General features: G+C 33.9%; 1 protein-coding gene across 2 annotated transcripts in view; it reads right to left on the bottom strand.

Moving 5' to 3' along the window:
- loh (thrombospondin type 1 domain containing lonely heart) overlaps positions 1-20,465 on the bottom strand; it is a 701,195-nt gene that overhangs the window by 32,961 nt on the left and 647,769 nt on the right. For both annotated transcript variants that reach the window (XM_074181270.1, XM_074181271.1), the window contains exon 7: positions 17,371-17,572. In XM_074181270.1, the coding sequence (XP_074037371.1) occupies positions 17,371-17,572 (202 nt within the window). The remainder of the gene's footprint in view (positions 1-17,370; positions 17,573-20,465) is intronic.

The raw sequence follows: 20,465 nt of genomic DNA, 5'->3' as shown, positions 1-20,465 counted from the left end.
TTATGAAGAAGGTTGTTGTTTTTAACTGAAGGACGTGGTTTTGAAAATATAAGAAACGGAAATTTCGCCCTCTAGAAAGATGTAAAACAGTGAAAAACATGCTAGAATACTCAGAAGTATTCCAGAACATTCCGGAATATCTTTTAACATTCTAGAACATTCTCTAATGTGTTGGAATATTTGGAGGTATTCTGGAATGTTCAGGAAAATTCTGTAGAATCTCATATCATTGTGGAACGATGTGGTAGATTTCTGTCCATACATTCTTGTCCATACATTTTCTACTTTGAAGGTTTGCTTTTGAAGATATAGCTGGAAGTTTCGTCCTCTAGAGAGTTATAGAACAGTTCAGAATAATCGAAAGAATCTGAGAGCATTCCACAACATTCCAGAACATTCCGGATTACTGTGTAATGTTCGATGATACTCTTGAACGTTCAGGGACACCTCGTGACATCCCAGATCACGGTGGAATGATGAAGGAAGTTATACGTTACGGTAGCCATCTATCCCCCAATCGTGGAAATGGGCCTCTCTTGAAGATATGGGTATTAGTATAGTCTGAAACGATTGGTTATGTCCCAGAACAGTCCATGTGATTGTGAAGTATTCCAGAACGGTATCTAATATGGAATCTTCTAGAACATCATAATCTATTCGAGTGGGGATACCAATTGTTAGCCGTCAACCTTTTATGATTTGAACTTTAAACTCCCATTCCAGCTATCACACTATCTCATATCAACCCCAAGCGAATTCGGGTACCCAGCTAGTAACTAGTAATAATGAGCTCGGATACAATCAACAAAAGTATGTTCACAACTATTAATTTTGATTCTGAGATAGCAGAGTACCTATTTCTCAAATACAAATTAAAAACATCAGTTCGTCAAGTTGCTTCAATTTATTTTCTCATGCAAAAGTTTTAATTTTTCAATGATTCTCGAAGGGAAATTATAATATGCATAAAATGCTTACGGTAACTAACGTATACAGGGCGTTCCAACGACAACTTGACATCCCCTCAAAGTCAGAAACGGACGAAAATGTCAAAGAGCACGTCAATTTTTATTTCTAGGGGGACTAATTTTGATTTGAAAATCATACCCCCTGCGGTCAACAACTACCCCCGCTATTTTTTTCAATTGCATGGGGGGTCGAGTGATACATCATTCGAAAGATCTTTTGTTCCTCTCTCTGTAACTTTTTTCGAAATTGGCACACTCGTTATTGAGAAATTAAATATTGAACTTTTTGTTTGAGAAAAAACAGAAAAATCGCTGTCGTTTATTCAACAACAAATAATATCAGTGGAAACAAAATCTGGGACGGATGCATTATTCAAAATGACCTCCACCTAGTTCCATACAATAATACAGTCTACTGTACATTATTCAAGATGTCCAGAGTCAGCGATCGGCATTCCCAAACCATTCTCTGTCGCAGATCTAGTAGATTCGTAGGCTTAGTAGCACCTTTCGAGGTGCATACATTATTTTGACGGATAATCAATTTGAAATTTAACGAAAATTAAAAAAACTTTCAATAGCTGCTCAGAAAGCTCATGTTATTTCCACTACCTAGTGTGTGTTGGGTTTTCTATAGAAGATTTGCGTCCAGTGTGTCCTGACCTTCATGGCTATCCATAGCACACTGGACAAAAGTTAATAAACCATCATCCAGTATTTTCCAGCAAATTCAATTTATGTTATTATCCCATTTGCATATTATGTAACCCAAAAGAATGTTGGCGCCTTAATGCGGTAATAATTTGAATAATGATGAAATGAATATGCAAATTCCTGCAACTAAGAAGATATACCACCAATGATAAAAAAAAACAATTTTCCGAAGCGATTGGAACTTGTATTTCAGAAATACATGAATTGTATTCTATTTCAGGAAACCAGTCAAATATCCAATGTGTTATAAAACATTTTATTAAATAAACAATTGAAAAAGCCTCTAGCCAGGGTCGAAACGTCTCGACACTTAATTGAAGAAACTTTTCCATTTTCCAAGAGAATCCAACTAAACCAACAGGATTCAACAACCTACTCAAACCGTATATATATATATATATATATATATATATATATATATATATATATAATCGAAGATTCTCACGGATGAAGTATGATGAGCTGTTTTCTCGGGTTTCGCTCCGTGTTCTGTGTATTTTATCCCCATAAGGATTATTTTCACAACGTTTCGGCAAAGTCTCATTTGCCATCTTCTGGTGATGTCTGGTTTTTTCAACCATACTGATTTGTTCGAAATCTGTGTCTCAATTTATAGGGATGGATGTTTCCCTTTACCTGCGTTGATTCCACTACCTGGGTTTGCTCGACTACCTGTTTTGGTCTTATTACTTGAGCTGCCTGTCCTGCCTCTGTTATCTCAGGCCAAACTGTTGAAGCATATGATTCAAATGACATTTCCGGTTTGTTTCTAACCTCACTGATATAAAGACGATTATTGAAATAAATTTACTGAAATCATTATTTGTTTTGAAATTATGGATTACCAGTAAAAGCCATGTGGTTGAAGAACAAAGAGAGAGCCAAAAAATAATTGACAATGACAGTTGTCGTGTGATTCAGTTCGAAAAGGTGTGTTTGTTTGTCTATGATGAAACTATAGAATGGAAGAGAACTATTGTGGTGCAAATGTGATCAGAGACACTGGCTGTTATATAAGTAAATCAATGAGGAAACCCCAATATCAAATATGTCCAATTTAAAATTAATTATTTGACAATACCCTTTTTAGTTTTGAGAAAAAAAGAAGTGTTGTTGAAAGAAAGTAGAACCCTGCCATAGGGAGGTTGGAACTTAGTTCAAAATATCTGAAATGTTATGAATTATATTAATGAAAATCCAGAACCATTTCTGGTTTGGAAATCATATAATTTTTTATCAATATCTAGTAGGAAGGTATAGATTTCACTGAGGTGATCAATGTCTGATCTTCTATTAAGGCAATTATTTGGTTGTAATATAAATGACATTTCGAAAACCAATCTTTTAGATGCATTTCTCTCAGGATGTAATCTAATGATTCTATCCTTGAGTAGTCTTGACGTTTGACCAATATATTCACTACTACAATTCAAACATGGAATTGAATATATTATTTGAGATTGGAAGTTTACGTTTTGAAATAAATGTATTAATGGTTGATATGGTTTTGAAAGCTATTTTTACATTCAAATTTTTATAATTTTTTTTTATTTCTACCATTTCGTATACTGTCATTAGTTTTAAAAATGGTTTATAAACCGCGGATTGAAATAACGTGTTTGTATTAGAGACCTTGTTGATCCTTAACTCGCACATGTTTCGAGTTTCGAAGGTTGTCAAACAGATTTTTAATATGGAAAATGTGTAACAATAATCATCCCGGGAGAAATGCAAGACATAAATATGTATTGGATTCATTAAATATATTCATGGAAACTGGTTAAGTAACTAATATACCATATGACTGTTCAGCAATTATAATAATGAAGGCATTGATGTAGAAGTTCTGGTTCATGATGTCCTGTTTAGAAAATACGTAGTCTTCAACCAAGTTGACTCAAGCATCAAGAGTGAGTTGTACAAACGTTTTCAGAATTATTCAATTGACATAAAATCCTTCCTCACGAATTGAAAATGATTCATGATGTGAACGAAAATGATTTCGACAGATGGATTGAATTTTGTGAGATCCTCTCAGAAAATGTAAACGGTAATCCGTCTTTGTTGTTTCTCGGATGAATATAATTTTCATTTGAATAGACAATATTTTCGATACTGCAGTGATTCATTTTCCGAAATGGTACGACAAATTTACTCCTAATATCCCCTAAAACAAAAAATGTATACAGAAAAGTAAACCTAAATAGTTAAGTATACTTCAATTTGCTGAATGATCAAAATGACCCAAACATTGCTAAATGGAGGTTTTTCACCAAGCTGGGGTTCCTGTCCAGTGCGTAGTACCAATGCAACAGTTACTCTATAACTTTTTGGGTAGCTGGATTGAAAGTAAATGTTTTACAGAATGCATTGCTGTATACCTGTTTCTATGAGGATGATTGGGATCAAAAGCCCAAGAGGTGGAACCAACTACTCAATTTACGGGAAGAAATTATGCCCTAGGTGCTGTAGGCTACTAACACCTGATAGTATTCAGAATGTAGAGGAGACATATACGCTCATTCCAGTCATTATCTGCAAAGTGGATAATTCTCAATTCGAATGCTTGATAAATCAATTTTTTGTTCGGTTTTACTTCCTGGTTCGACATTAAAACGTATTTTATCTTTCCTCTTGTAACGTTGCAACGTCGGATATATTGTTGTAAATCATGCCCTGGAAAAAATTACGCCGGTCGCCACAAGTAGCCATACACCAATTGTGACGTAGCTGCGAGCGAGCGATTGTTCGATATTCGCTGCTGCTCTAGATGCAGCGAGAATAATGCTACCGATTTCGATGGAATGTCGACGAAATTTTCTAGCGCATTCGATTAGGTACGATATATAAACGCTAGCCACCACCATATTGACCAGTGAAGTGGAAATTACAGTGCGGTATGCGAAACGATCTAGTAAAGCGATAGACATTCGAATAATAGTTGAAATTTTAGTTGCAGTGTTTATTGTATTTCAAGCGAAATAGAGTTTAGTCTGATTATTCAGTGTAGTCAATACAATATTACAAGATGGGATACGGGATTGAAATACTTTTCAAATCGCGATTTTTGACAGTTGGGTAGTTATAGGAAGGGGTTAACAGACAAGAGGTTGTTGTTTACGTAGGAATTACGTAAAATTTTTCTCAGTCTCAATATCAAATGACTCATTCAAAATTGACTCGTTTCAACAGGAATCTACTGTATAATTAAGTTAATTATTTTTATTTTTGCAATATACTATCAGAGGAAACAAAAACTAAGTGAAATTTTGTACTTATAATTTCATATGGCGATGTTTTCTTAGAGAAAGCGACTGTCGAATATTGAGAAGAGATTCGCCAACTGAAAATGTATCAAGATCAATGAAAAATCTGCTAAAATGTGATGATAGTAATAAGAAATTCTTCAGAGACAATATATTATTAGTCAATAACTTGTGGTATTCAATATTTTTTCTCATAAAACAAGATGAAACAATTGAATTTAAAAAAAATTGGCTGTCGGAAAAATAATAATTATCTTGGAAACACTCCAATAGTTTCAATTAACTAGGCCAGATCCACACTAGGTGAAATAATGTTAACATATATCACTTTCTTCCAGAAAAGAGGTATTTTTGAAAGTTGTTCTGCTATTATTCTTACCAAAAATTCGTTTTGATTTTCAGAAAAAGGAGTAACATAACCTACGAGGTGGCAAAACATTTTCATTGTAATTTTTCTGTGATGAGTTTGTTGAGGAGTGTCGAGGAAAGATACAACAAAAAAAAAAATATTTTCAATTGAAATTGACATTGAGATCTGACAAAAACCTGCAGTGCTTTTTGCGATAAATCAGTTCTGCATTGGTAAGAAGTACTCCAAAACCACTCTTCAGATGATCACTTAATTGATATTAGCCATGTCCTGCTGCTGAATAAACGATAAGCAGAATAGTTCTCTATGGGAAAACTTGAAGAAATACCTCTAGGATTAAAATCAATAATTGTCATGATTTTAGTCAGATAAGTAACAGTTTTTTGACAAATGTATTTCTTCCCAGCGCAATCATCAGTCTGGATTAATTTCTCTTCAGAGTTTTGGTGCAAGATATGCTTTTTTTCTATTTGGGGCAACTATCGGATACATAAAACATTTCCATTCTGGAATAAAAGGTTTGTATAAGCAGTGGATGAAATCAGTTGTGTATCAGACGACACTGCTGTCTTGGTTAGATTTGTCCTGTGGTGATGAAGAGTAACATGTCAAAACCAGTCTGAAGATGATAATGCGATTATTTCAAGCAAAGTCCTGCTATTGGATGAACAACAAGCGCCTACAAGAATTTCTACTGTGACAAATCTTGCACAAATATCTGTCGCATATAATCCAATATCTGATGTAGTATCAGACAGAGAAATAACAGGAATTTACTAGATCTCCTGTGGAAGCAGGTCAAGAGATGTGAAATAATTTCTATTTGAAATATTTATTTTATTTCATTTTCATCACCCACTGAAATTTTTGAAAAGTAATACAGGCTGATTGACTGTGGATGTCACACTAGACATTTCTGGTGAACCAGACACCAGTGTATTCGAACATTCTCTACCCAACTAAAATATTTTCAACAATACGCTGTTGCCACTTTTATTAGGAATTAGTGGAAACTTTGATTTTTCGAAAGGAACCTCTATACAATATTATCTTTGGAATCTACAACAAATTCTTGACAAATTTTTTTGATATTTTCCTTTACCTATTTGTTACCGTTTTCGAAATATGAATTAATTTAAATTTTTTTCTTCGGAAATCATAACCTCTAAAAATGGTCATATCTTTGAGTTGATGCATACTATGGTATCAAAACTTGGTTAGGTGTTATGTGATACTTGAAGGCTTCCCACACTAATTTCCGTTTTTCGTTTGCTTGAAAAAGTGACTGAAAATTGATTATTTCAAATGGAACACCCTATGTATCATTCCAAATTCAGAAAGCTGTTAAAATTTGCTTTCTTTCTGTGTACGGTATGCCTTGAACTTTCTACATGTTCTGCTGATAATTTTCCCACACAGCACTAGATGTTCATGGAATATTCCCTGTATATCATAAAACGAACGTATATATTCCAAATATTCATAGAATATTCTTGGAATATATACATGCCTTTAGAATATTCATAGAATATGCTTGAATGAATATGGCAGGATTATTCCCGAAAGAATGTGCATAGAATGTCTTTAAATGGATTATTCTTCCTTGAATATTCTAAGAATATTGTCGCTCGAATATACCATATGGTATATTATTAGAATATATCCCCACGGTATATTTTGGAATATTCTATACAATGGAATTTTGAATTATCTTATAATAACGTATTCAAATAATTCAATATTATTAAAAACAAAAATATTTGAAGATCTTAATCGAATGCATAACCTAATGTATATAACCCTGATAGTGTTAACCAGTTTTTGAACTCAACGCAAAGATTCTGGATGAATTGCTCCAACAGCAACTGTTGGAAACGACAAAAAAATTTGAATGGGCCAATAAATGAACCAATTGCATCAATAAATTGGTTAATTTTCATCCTATTTGTCTTTTTGTATATGAAATTATTTAATTACAAAGCGAAAAATCCTGGAAACAGAGAAATGGGGAAGTGAATAATTGGAGTAAACGTTTCTCATTGGTCAATTGAAGTGTAGCGCGCGACAGTCGAATAAGCTCTGTGAAAGCGGCTGTCCCTTAATGCATGGTACATTTGCGTTAAATTCGACATTTGATTCAACATGGCGGTTGACGTGGCAGGTTCGCGTGTGTAATGCATGGTGTGTTGGTGTTATTATCAAAGTATAATTCTGACACGTTCAGTGTACCATTTATAATTTGGGGTTGTCCAATTTGCAGTACAGCGAATAGTTTGATTTTGGATCTTCAAACAGGAGAGTTGCATCTATTCAGTCTTCAAGAAAAGTAAGTAAAATGCAATAGTATCGATAGTAAAGTCATGGTGATTAACCTACTATACCTCATTTTAGGTTCGAGGAGAGTTGGTGTGTGGGATTTGTTGGTTTGACTAAGTACATGTTTGAACTAGAGTGATTTCAGTTGTGTATCTTCAATAGAGAAAAGTAAGTGAATGACACATTCTTTTGTAACATTTGTTTTCATAATTTTTATCACTCGTTTTCAAGATAGTATCAATTTGCCCAAAAGGAAACAGAGTGGTACCTGGTACAGGCAGGTGCGCCAAGGAACTGAAAACGTAATGATTACTTTTTTACAAGACAATGCATGTTGTTCTCCAAGTCATAAAATGTTGTAAATGTTCATGAGTAACCTATGCGAAAAATATCTATTTGATTTTTATTCCAGTTTTATTGTGCCACTTTCAAATAGTGATAATGAACGTTAATGTACATTTTGTTCCATGTATTACTATTGAAACACTGGCTGATGCATTGTTGGACAAATATAAGGAAAACTATTCTGGTGAGCAAAGTTTGAATAACTTTAAGTAAATGAAATTCATTGAAGAACCCATCATACCACTCATTTTAAACACTTCATTTGTGGGTTTATTTTTCTAAGTGAGAAACCTAACCTAACCTATTTCTTGATGTAATACATTTTTTCTTTTTCAATGAAATGATATATTTATTATTTTTTAATTAGTGCTGATGAATTCACAGAGTTGTTATTTTAGCATATTTTTTAGTATACATTTGTTTGTGAGTAGGAACATCCTAATTTGAATACATTTCTAATATTTGTAATATGACAGTATTCAGGAATATTTTATTCAGTGAATAAATATTTTGAATTAGATTTTTTATTTTTAATATTGGTTGAAACGTCAAATATTTCAATGTATATTGTTTTTAAAATATATTTGTTTATGAATATTATGTCTTTTATTACTTGTGTGAATCTTGTATCAAAATGCAATATATACATGCCTAATAGCGGTTACTCGTCACATTCTTGGAATATTCCAAATATTCCTAGAATATTCATAAAATATATTTAAAGAATATTCTATGGTGTTTCTCTATTGTATATTCCTTCAATAAACTAAGAATATCCTGAATATTTTATGAATATTCCTCGGGTTCTATTCCTGGAATATTCTTAATAGAATATACCTTAGATATTCTAAGAATATTATAAGATATTCCAAGAATATTCCCAAGGAATATTCTTGAAATATATCAAAGGTTCGCCAGGAGCACTTCCAGGGAATATTCTCCAGAAGATATATATATCCATGGCATATTCATAGCATAATACAATATCCTTAAATGTATATTCATGAAATATACCTGGAATATCTATTGCTATGTGGGTTATCACACTACAAAAATAATAAACACATTCATAAGAACATCCTTACAAAATACGTTTCTGAAGGGAAATTTTCACAAATAAATGCTCACATATAAATGCTCAAGTCCGAAACTTGACTAGATAGGTATACGCATGATGTATATAGATGTACATAGATGTACAAATTTCAACAGCTTTCTGAATCTATAACAATACAAAAGGTGTTCCATTTGAAGTAATAAACATTCAGTCACTTTTTCTGGTAAACGAGAAAACTTACTGTTTCACATACGGTAACTCAAATATATAAGCATAAAAAAATGAAACAAATTCATATTTCGAAAACGGTACCAGATAGGTATAGAAAAATATCAAGGAAAGTTGTCGAGCAATTGTTGTTGATTCCAAAAATAATATTATATAAAGGGTGTTTCATTCAAAAAATCAAAGTTGCTTCTACTTTCTAATGGAAGTGGCAATATCGCATTTTCGAAAATATTTTATTTATTTTAATATCCGATTATGCTCTCCATTGAATTTTAAATGTGATTCGTTGTCTGGTTCACCAGAAACGTCTAATGGGCCATCCACCGTGAATCAGTCGTTATTTTATACTATATAAAATAGTTTCTGATTTCTATATTCTTTTTCCTTTTAATTTATATTTTTCAGTCAGAAAACAATTTTGAAAGCAATGTATTCTAAAAATGTCACTTTCAGTTATATCATTTCCCTAAACATACGATTCACATTTATTCACAAACTATACCATTAGATACGCTACTGGAGTCGGAAATTAGTATTGAAATGATTTATGGAGCACCGTTGTACTAATGACTACAAATTATGCAGTGCCTCAAGTTGGTTTATGTGAGAGATTACTCTACTCTGAGACGAGCAAAAATCAGAGTCTCATATCCAATCCCTTGTGGTCTCAGTTGTTACGATGGTTTCCGGTAGTGTATAATGACATCTTTGAGCAATGAATATTCATGAGGTGAACGACGTTTCTCTAAAGATATTTGAAACAGGATGGTGGATACTGTAATCAGTAATTCGATTTAGAAAAATATGATTTGATTGGTTGTTGATGACTTCTTGATTATTTTTAATTGAAGAAATCGTCGAGGTAACCTTGATATTACACAATAAATGAAATTTATAGAGTATTCACTCAAGCAAGCTGAGTTGTGGGAAAAGTGCATACAAAAAATGAATGGTTTTCTCATGATGAGTAATTGAGAATTTCAATCACAGACTTTAATTTATACAGATTTACAGGTAGATAATCCGCCAAATGTTTCATTTCGGCAAATAGATTATTTGTCAATGTTGTGTTCATTTCGAGATTTGGATTTATATTATGGTTTTTTTCAAAACTTGGTATTTATCTTTTTTATCTTATTAGTTGTGTTATACAGTACCTACATCATATCATTTCAAAGTCATCTTCTGGTTACACATAAAAATATTATTTTATTTTCGAATATAGACCTTTTATCTTGAATATCAAACCAATCAGTTACCAATGAGTTGCTTTCATTGATATCGAGATGTATTGGTTACATCCCCAACTACGAATCTGAATAAATACGAGGTCCGGCTATTAAATAATGAGACTGCGCTCCTAGAGGGCGCCCTAGGGCGGTGAGGAAAATAACGAGTAGTGTTTTGGGCATCTGGAAGTCTTCTCTAATCACTTACCAAAACAGGTTTTTGTCACCATTATAGTATTTGTACAGTAGCGGTTTGAAAAAAAAGTGTTTTTTTCCGTGCCGAAAACCAAGTGTGACGAAAAACAGGAGCAACGCAATAATCTCAAATTTCTCGTTGAATTGAAAAAAATCCGTTGCAATTGTTGCAAGAGGCCTAGGGGTCAATTATCCATCTCGTGCGCGTGTTTTTGAGTGGTGTAAGCGCTTCAGTGAGGGCCGAGATAGCAAGGATATCCAAATCAAAATTCAAGGCAATGTTGACCATTTTTATTCTACATTAACGGTATCGTAATAACTGAATGGGTTCCAGAGGGTTAGACTGTCAACCAGATTTACTATTTGTCAGTTTTGACAACACTGCAAGATCGCAAGAAACGGTCCGAGTTGTGGAAGAACAACTCGTAGATTTTGCAACAGTACAATGCACCTGCCCATAACGCGCTATCTGTGAAGCGGTATTTGGCTGATAAACCCACTCCAGTGCTCGAACACGCGGCGTACTTTCCAGATTTGGCACCGTGCGACCGTTCACCGTATTCATAAGAAATGGGGACGGAAGGTTATACTGATTGCAGGTATATATTTTATTACGAAATAAAATATATTACTGACATTTTTTGTGGCATTCACCATGTAGAGATTTTGAATATTGAAAAAAAAAGCGATTACATCTCTTTTTAGAATTCGCTTTGAAATTATATCTAATGGTAAAGTCATAAATATGGAATATATTTCTTCCTAGGTGACAACGAAGATATTAATGACTAATAAGATCGGCCAGTTCTACAAACTCTGCAATGCCTTCTTCAGAGGTCTCCTTTTTAAATTCAAGAATTACCGGAAAATGAATACATCCTTGTTGAACGATATCTTTTTCAAAGGTATCTAGCTTACGACGAAAAGCAGACACGCTATGTATCAGATCACATATGAATTTTTCATTTCCTGTAACTCTGTATTGAGCGCATTCAAATATTTTGAAATATCTTTCAAGAAGGATGACACTTGTTTTTTTATTAGCCAAATACGTTCAATAACTTGACTTTTACTTAGCCAACGAACATTGTTGTGTTGTAGTAAGTGAGAAAACGCAGAATCACATTCAGAAAGGAACTCATTGAACTGTCGGTGGTGAAGAGCAGAATGGGACCTCATAAAATTAATCAACTTGACCAAGTTGTCCATCACTTCTTTGAGTGTAGCACTGTTTTCCACAAAGGGTTGCTTACTGAATTATGCACTGATAAGATATTAGACCTGAATTTTTATATCTGATTCTCTTTACTACACCTTTTTCTTTGCCAATCATTGCTGGGGCCCCATCAGTTGAAAGCAAAACCATTTTTTCATAACTGATGTTATATTTCATAATAAAATCATCAATGGTCTCAACTAAGTCTTCTACTAGAGTGTTACCTTTCAACGACAATATTGCTATCAACTTTTTCTAAAAATCTGACACTCAATGTCAAAAATTCTTACGAAAATTGACATTTGTTCATCATCAACAATGTCACATGATTTATATATATATATATATATATATATATATATATATATATATATATATATATATATATATATATATATATATATATATATGTTATATATATATATATATATATTTAGCACAAGCTAATGCAGTTACAATATTAGTCTTAATCTAGGTTAAAAATTTAAATGTCACAATTAAAATTTAAAATTTAAAATCATGTACATTGAAACATATAAATAAAAACAGCACAATAAATAAAATAAAAAGAAGAAAAAAAAACTGTATTAGCAGGTTCCTATACTAAACACTTTGTAGGTCTAAAAGGTGCACTTTTAATTTTCTTTTAAATTTATCAAGTGCTATGGCGTATCAAGGTGCCTTTTGCAGAAGTTCAAGAAGAGTGTTTTTAATGTCTGCAGCTAAAATTTCAGTTCTTCGTGTATTACTTCTCGCTGACAATGGAATACTTTGAATTGCAGAGACAACAACTTTTTTTCATTCAAAAAGTGACGTAACTACTGCCAACATACATTCCTTCACTATCCCAGAATCTGAAAATGGTTTATGGTGTTTATTAAGCGTCCAGCACACACATAACACTGCTTCTGTGGATTTTTCTTGGTCGCTCATGCAACGAACTGGTAATTTTGTAATCTTTTCGTATGCACTGAGATATGTCTGATTTTTTTCTTTACGAGCCTGACTGCCGAGAGAAAAGTTTTTGTGGAATTGCTGATGAGTTGTTTCGTAGTGTCGCTTCAAATTTCCACTTTTTACAATAGCGACGGTTTTATTGCGTATAAGGCGCACTGGAACCGCTTGAGGCCTATCAGGCAACGTAAAACAATATTGATCAATTCATTATGCCAAAAACCTTTTATTTTCACTGTCGACCTTTCGTTTTGTAGGATCCATATCAACGTAGGTACAGAAATATTTTTTATCAAACGAACGAAAACGGCAGAAATCATAAAACAAAATTTGTGTTATTTTAATTGATAAAGGTATGGTATACCTCTTCTACGAATTTTATATGTACGATATGTATTTTATATACAGGGTGTCCCTGGACTTCCTCTTTTCCTCTCGGGAATGTATAGATGGGGTCAAAATATCACCAGTACTTCATATAACTTTTTTTCGTAAAAGTCTTCGTAACCAAGTTACGGGCCCTCGAAGTTACAAAATGAAAAATGTTTTTCTTTGATAACTTTTCAAGTGAATATTCAAAATCATCCAAATTTTGGTAATTGACTAAACAAATGAATTCCATCGATGAGCTTCCATGCAGAAGTCAGTTGTTTTGCTACAAAGTCAGGAACGGACTACCCCCGACGGTCCACACCCCAAAACTTTGAAATGACAGATATTTTTCAATATTTTTCAACAAAATAAGGTTACTTGGACAATTTTATGAATAAAAGTACTCGTGTGGAAAGTCGATCGGAGCAACGAGTCTTGATAAAAATGTAGTTCTACTCGACAACATCAAACCCGCTCGTCCACCATTATTTGAAATGAATAATTATCAAAGCAGAAATAATAATGATAACGTTAATTCAACAACATTTATAACAGGAATAATACAAAGTATGCTAAAATGAAGTCGTAAATAAAAAGTACAGTACCTATATGAAAGTTTAAGTCACAATTGTGATAGCAGATATTTTTTCAAAAGAAATATCAAGTTCTGTAGATTCGTGGTGTTTTTAAACTAACAAGCTACTTTACTATGAAATATCGAATTCATTCCATATTTTGTATGTACATAACACGTGTGGAATAATCACGTTTCGTGTTGATCAGTTATCTGAATCTCATGAAACTCAACATTCGAATGTTTCAAATTCTTTCTCACAGCTAAACTGTTGAGGAGTTTCACTGATAATTATAATTTTATGGGAGAAATTATTTAACACGAATCTAAATTTAGCTGAAAAAACGACCATCGGAAAAAATATTTACTATACTAATAAAAAGCAAACGAATGAACTACAAAAACGGCTGCACATGATCAGGTGAAAAATATCCAGGGAATAATTATGTTCCATTTCTTTCACAGATGTTGACAAAAAAACCTTTTAGAAAGTTTTGATAAAAAATGAGAAACTGGAATGCGATTTTGTTTTGTTGAGTGGTGCGTTGTCATATGACTATCATTGTATTGTCAATATTCTATAGGATATTTTGATATGGCAGAACAGTTTACATTCAATGAATATGCAGATATGCATGTATTTTATGGACGAGCATTTTGTAATGCTGCAGAAGCTCGTCGTCTGTATTCCGAGCATTTTACCAATCGAACGGTACCGTCAAGAGAAACATTCGAGCGTGTCGATCGCAGCTTGAGGGAGACAGGTATGTAATAATTGATAATTAATTTGAGCACGTTGTTTTATTTCGATATTATTGTAGGTACAGTTTTGCCAAAACGAGGTGGTGAGGGCGCTCCTAGGACTGTACGTACCGTTGTATTGGAGGAAAATATTTCGGAAGCCGTCGCTGATGATCCTTCAATGAGCATCAGAAATATATCAGAACAGTTCCATACATTCATAGAATAATTAGGGAACAACTGCTCCACCCATTTCATATCCAGAAGGTACATGCCATGACACCTCAAGATTTTCCAGCACGACTGGAATATGCCAATTGGTGCATGGATAGGCAAAGAGAGGATATGACTTTTATTAATCGAGTTTTATTCACTGATGAAGCAGGTTTCAGTAGAGATGGAGTTATCAACTCTCATAATCTCCATATATGGGCCGAAGAAAATCCCCATGGGATATTGCAAACCAAACACCAACGGAAATTCAACGTGAATGTTTGGGCTGGTATCATAGAAAACCATCTTATAGGACCATTCGTTCTACAGGACCGATTGAATGGAGAACGTTATTTGGAGTTCATTCAGAACGATTTGAATGGACTTTTGGAACATGTTCCATTGCAAACCCGAAGAGATATGTGGTTTATGCATGATGGTGCTCCTCCTCATTTTAGTTTGATTGTGCGTGACCATCTGAACCATATTTTCCACAATAGATGGATTGGTAGAGGTGGACCATATTCATGGCCATCGCGGTCTCCGGATTTAAATCCATTGGATTTCTTTCTGTGGGGGCATCTAAAAAGCCTTGTTTACACTATTCCTATTCACACAAGAGATGCATTGTTGAATAGAATAACATTACATTGTGAAGCCATACGAAACGACCCTGGAATGCTATTCCAAGTACAGAGAGGGTGTCTTCGCAGACTAAGAAAATATATAGAGAGAGAAGGTGGTCATATCGAGCAGTTTCTGTAGCGGATTTTTCATTTCTGTTTGCTCTTGAGGCTCTTGAGTTTCGTTAGTTAAACGTGTTTGCATTATAAAAATTCGTTATGAACATTTTACCTATCATTTCCATTTTCCTTAAAAACTAATATTTTCGAATAATGGTAGACATCTCAGGATAAATGTTGTTGAATTAACGTTATCATTATTATTTCTGCTTTGATAATTATTCATTTCAAATAATGGTGGACGAGCGGGTTTGATGTCGTCGAGTGAAACTATATTTTTATCAAGACTCCGATCGACTTTCCACACGAGTACTTTTATTCATAAAATTGTCCAAGTAACCTTAATTTGTTGAAAAATATTGAAAAATATCTGTCATTTCAAAGTTTTGGGGTGTGGACCATCGGGGGTAGTCCGTTCCTGACTTTGTAGCAAAACAACTGACTCCTGCATGAAAGCTCATCGAAGGAATTCATTTGTTCAGTCAATTACCAAAATGTGGATAATTTTGAATATTCACTTGAAAAGTTATCAAAGAAAAACATTTTTCATTTTGTAACTTCGAGGGCGCGTTACTTGGTAACGAAGGATTTTAGGAAAAAAAGTTATATGAAGTACTGGTGATATTTTGACCCCATCTATACATTCCCGAGAGGAAAAGAGGAAGTCCAGGGACACCCTGTATAATACAATATTTGGGGCGGTCGGCGCGTCAACCTTTCACGATCCGTAAACGGACCGCGGTCCGCCTGTTGCTGACCGCGGGTCTTATAACTTTGTTCCAAACAATTTTTCAATGAAACGGTCGTGGCAGGCACTAGAGGCAAATACTCGTAATTGGCAGAAAGGCGGGTAAAAATGATTTTTGATTTATTCGACAAATATGAAAAATTCAATAAGTGTTCATTTTCTGGAAAAAAATACTTTGAAATTTCATTTCTCCATATTTATGACGGAAAAATGTGAATGATTTCTGATTCAATTTCATAACAAATGTTTAGAGTAAAGTCTGAATAGGAAAACGTGTTTTTTATATAATTCAATGTTTATATGAAAGTAGTTTTTTCGAGAGGACTTTTTCTTCTAATTCGTGTCTGAAAGTTACTTTTCTGCATAATCTACACTTCTTCTTGAAAAGTTCATTTAGAAATTAATTACTTTCTTCCTCTCTAGAAAGTAGAAAGTCAAAACTTTTCTTTCCAAAAAAATAATCTCCTCTGAAAATGTACCTTCTCCAATTTTCTATTTTCATTCAGAACACATTTTTCTAGAGTTCACCGTTTCCGAGATATAATCTTCAAATGACTTCTGCCCTTCCACCCTATGCTCACCGCTGTGAGGCGGAACCTTCTACTATGATTTTCTACTAACTACTTCTAACGAAGCCCTGTAGTCAAAAACTTCGATTTGCAACAGAGTGACTTTTGAAGCCTCGTTTTTTATTGATTTGTTTGTAGTTTTCTATCGATTCCATAGATGGAGTCTGGTATATGATCATGAAAGCACGCTTTTGTGCCTGCATATGCGATTGGGTTCACAAGGATTCGAATGGGTTTTTTTATCAACCAGGTTCAGTTACCAGGCGCAGAGTATGATACTTGTGCGAACTGATGAGATTAATAACCGAAATCGTGCAGTTTCCAGCATGGATAGTGGATTAGGATTTATTTTGATAAAAACAGTCATGAAGTTATACTGATTTTGCTGTTTTTAATGACCCAGATATTTCATGTTGAATGTTTCATTCACTTTGTAAAACAGCAATGGAACACTTTTAACGTAATAATTTCTCATGATTACGTGAAATAGTTTCATAGCATAAAATATCTCGAAAATGGCAACCCTGAATAACAAATTTCTGATCAACTCACCTAGAAAATTCCTGGTGTGTTTCAACTGTTGAACAAGCACCCTACAGGCTCCAGCTGGAATCTGAGCAACCAGAGAGTAGCCGGGTGGCAGATCAGGTCGAGTATAAATCCCATTTATACTCCTACAGGTGCCCTTCAGGCAGGCTGCGCACTCTTCCTGCTCCTCGTCAAGGCTACCTATGACGCCGCGAGAGTTCACAACCTGAAAAGAGAAGTGAGTATCTGTAATGATAGGTATTATTATGATTTATACGACTGTACGTGTTGGTTGCAGGCGACAATTCGCAGATTGAAATTGATATTGTTCGATTTATTCTTTTAATTGGGCCTTCAGGTGATAAATATTGAAAAAAGAGCTTTTGCGTAATATGATAACCATTGAATCGATTTTTCAGCGTTTCGTGTGAAACATAAATCTGAATAATTTGATTCTTTTCATTTCACTGTATCCAGTATTCCAATAATTTGACTTTTACGGATTTGAATATAATGTACTGCTCCTCAATTTCATTTCGTATTACTGAGTAAAATGAGTTATCAGCGCTAAGTTACTTCCAATTACATCAGAAACGTTATTGAAATAATATTGAAAACATGTGTTTTGAACCTTTCTCATCACATCACGTAATAGCTATGGTTTATAGTGAATAGTGAATAATGAAAATGCCGCAAAGAAGTATCTCCTTATTGAAAGTCGAAAAATGAAATATCAAAATTCAGAACATTCCGAAAAGAAATTTCAATGCTATATATCTATGAATTCCATCTAACTATCAAAAAACTAAGATGACCATCACAAATAATCCAATACTAACGAGATTAGCCTCGAATCGATTTTCGAAGATTGACGGAGATAAGCTGTAGCTGAGCATGTAAAATGCCTCAACTGGCGTATCTCCCACATAATAATCAGTAATGATGAAAAAAGTCGGATGAAAGGAGACCGGCAGGTGAATTTAATAAGAAAATAAGACGTTATCTTCGGGTTCGCCGCCATACAACTATTAAAACGTCTTCGTGCACTTAAATAATTGGTGATGTCAACAGCATCCTTAAATGGTGAGGAGTAAGTGGAGTTCCAATTACTGGAAACGTTAAAAACCACACTCGCTCCCATTTATATGTAAATAATAATAAATGTCAATCACAAAATGTTAACATTTAATTATCAACAATCAGGTTGAATTCATCAAAAGAGAAAATATAAAGAACAAAAATCGTTGATCAGAAGTTTTGTAGTATGAATAGTTACAGTAAAACCAAGAATAAAATTCAAGAATTAATGTGATGAATACCGATAGTTTTTCAAAGACTATCGACAGTTATATAGTATAATTTCATAATGCTGGTGAAGTTTGAAAAAAATTAAGTCACCGTGACTTTCAAATTTCATTTGAAATTAGTATTTTTTCGTGTAAAAACATCATTGATTAGTGACGTGTCGGATATAGAGTTAGGCTTTATAACTTACGAAACTATAATTGGATTTTTTTTATTTTAACGAAAATGATTCAAAAGTCTATTGATTGCCTGATGAAAAAATATACAGTATTCAAATGACGATTTGGTGAAATGGATTTCATCGGTAAATACCTATATATGTTGAAATCGTAATTCGTCAACACACTATTGAATCTGTTTTTTCAGTTAGTTAGCCAATGGAGCTAAGAGTCTAACAGAATTAACTGACTAAATGTAAAAAGTATCTGATGAGAAAATGAATTACACTGAGATTATAGGTTATTTCAAAAGTTTTGTCCGAGTTCATGAGTCTACTTCAAACTGTATTATCTTAGTGAATACCGATTCAGTTTATTCGAAATGATCGTCATTTGAATTTGTACACTTTTATCAACGTACCACAGGTCGATTAATTCCGTCAGCATAAAAATTGTGTGTTCGAAAGTCGATGATGGCCGTTTTTTCCTGGTCTTAATTGGCAGCGCCAAAACATCCGGCAACAGAAACGATGTCTTTCAAAAAAGTATATATCAATTTACAAATTTTTTACTAAAAATGTAACATTATTTGAAAAAATATACTATGGATTTCCAATGAATAAAAGCATATCATTATTCTACAGTGTGTCTCACTTCTCATAGAAACACCCCCGTATCTTCCGTAATATTCGAGGTAGAACGATGAAACTCTCAGGACTGATTGAATGCTCAAAATGCACCCACCACCTGAATGGGGTTGGCCAAAGTGATATACACTGTCCGCCACTCGCGACGGAACACCCCATTTTTACGGTAAAACATATTAGGGGGCAAAATAGGCTCATAATTCCTTCAGATTCGTGATCAAAACTACCGACTCACCACGAATTCACTTTTTTCCTGAAAAAATTTCAGTCCGAATTTGTCTCATTTCTTATGGAAACACCCCCGTATCTTCCGTAATATTCGAGGTGGAACGATGAAACTCTCAGGACTGATGGAAATGCTCAAAATGCACCTACCACCTGAATGGGGTTGGCCAAAGTGATATACACTGTCCGCCACTCGCGATGGAACACCCCATTTTTAGGTAAAATATATTACGGCGCAAAATAGTTCGCTTCCAATACCTGAACCCCTTCATTCTATCTGGAGAGTACTCTCAGGTATGAAAGATACAGATGCTGTGAGATGCTATCATCCATTTTGAGCCTATCTGAGGAAAATGTCACAGCACCACATTCTCAGATTATCGAGATAGTGTGAAGCAGTGTATGAAAAATTATCGATGGCGGCATCTATTATAACTGAAAAAGATTATTCGTGAAACTAATTCTGGTTGCTGCACATCCAAATTCTATCCCAACCAGAAGTGAGAGCTCTCGATTGATGAGCAAAAACTGCAAAGAATGGAAAAAATCTATATTCAAAGGTTCACATCTCGAAAACTGTACAATTCTGAGCTTTGGCTGCGGACACTTTCAATTAGCACATTAAGAACTACAACATATCAAATCTTCGGCAAAATTCAAGGCAAGCCATTTCTCATAAGAAATGTGCGGGGTCCTTTATCAAAATATTGAGGAAACATTTCACCATCCGAAACCAAATTAATCTTCATACTCATTGCAACACCGAAACAAATGTTCATTTTTA

The sequence above is a fragment of the Leptinotarsa decemlineata genome, unplaced genomic scaffold (assembly GCF_025532065.1).
Source record: "Leptinotarsa decemlineata unplaced genomic scaffold, Ldec_3_MD MMD2_tig00026307_RagTag_RagTag, whole genome shotgun sequence".
Lineage (NCBI taxonomy): Eukaryota > Metazoa > Arthropoda > Insecta > Coleoptera > Chrysomelidae > Leptinotarsa > Leptinotarsa decemlineata.
This window is presented reverse-complemented; position numbering and strand designations above follow the sequence as displayed.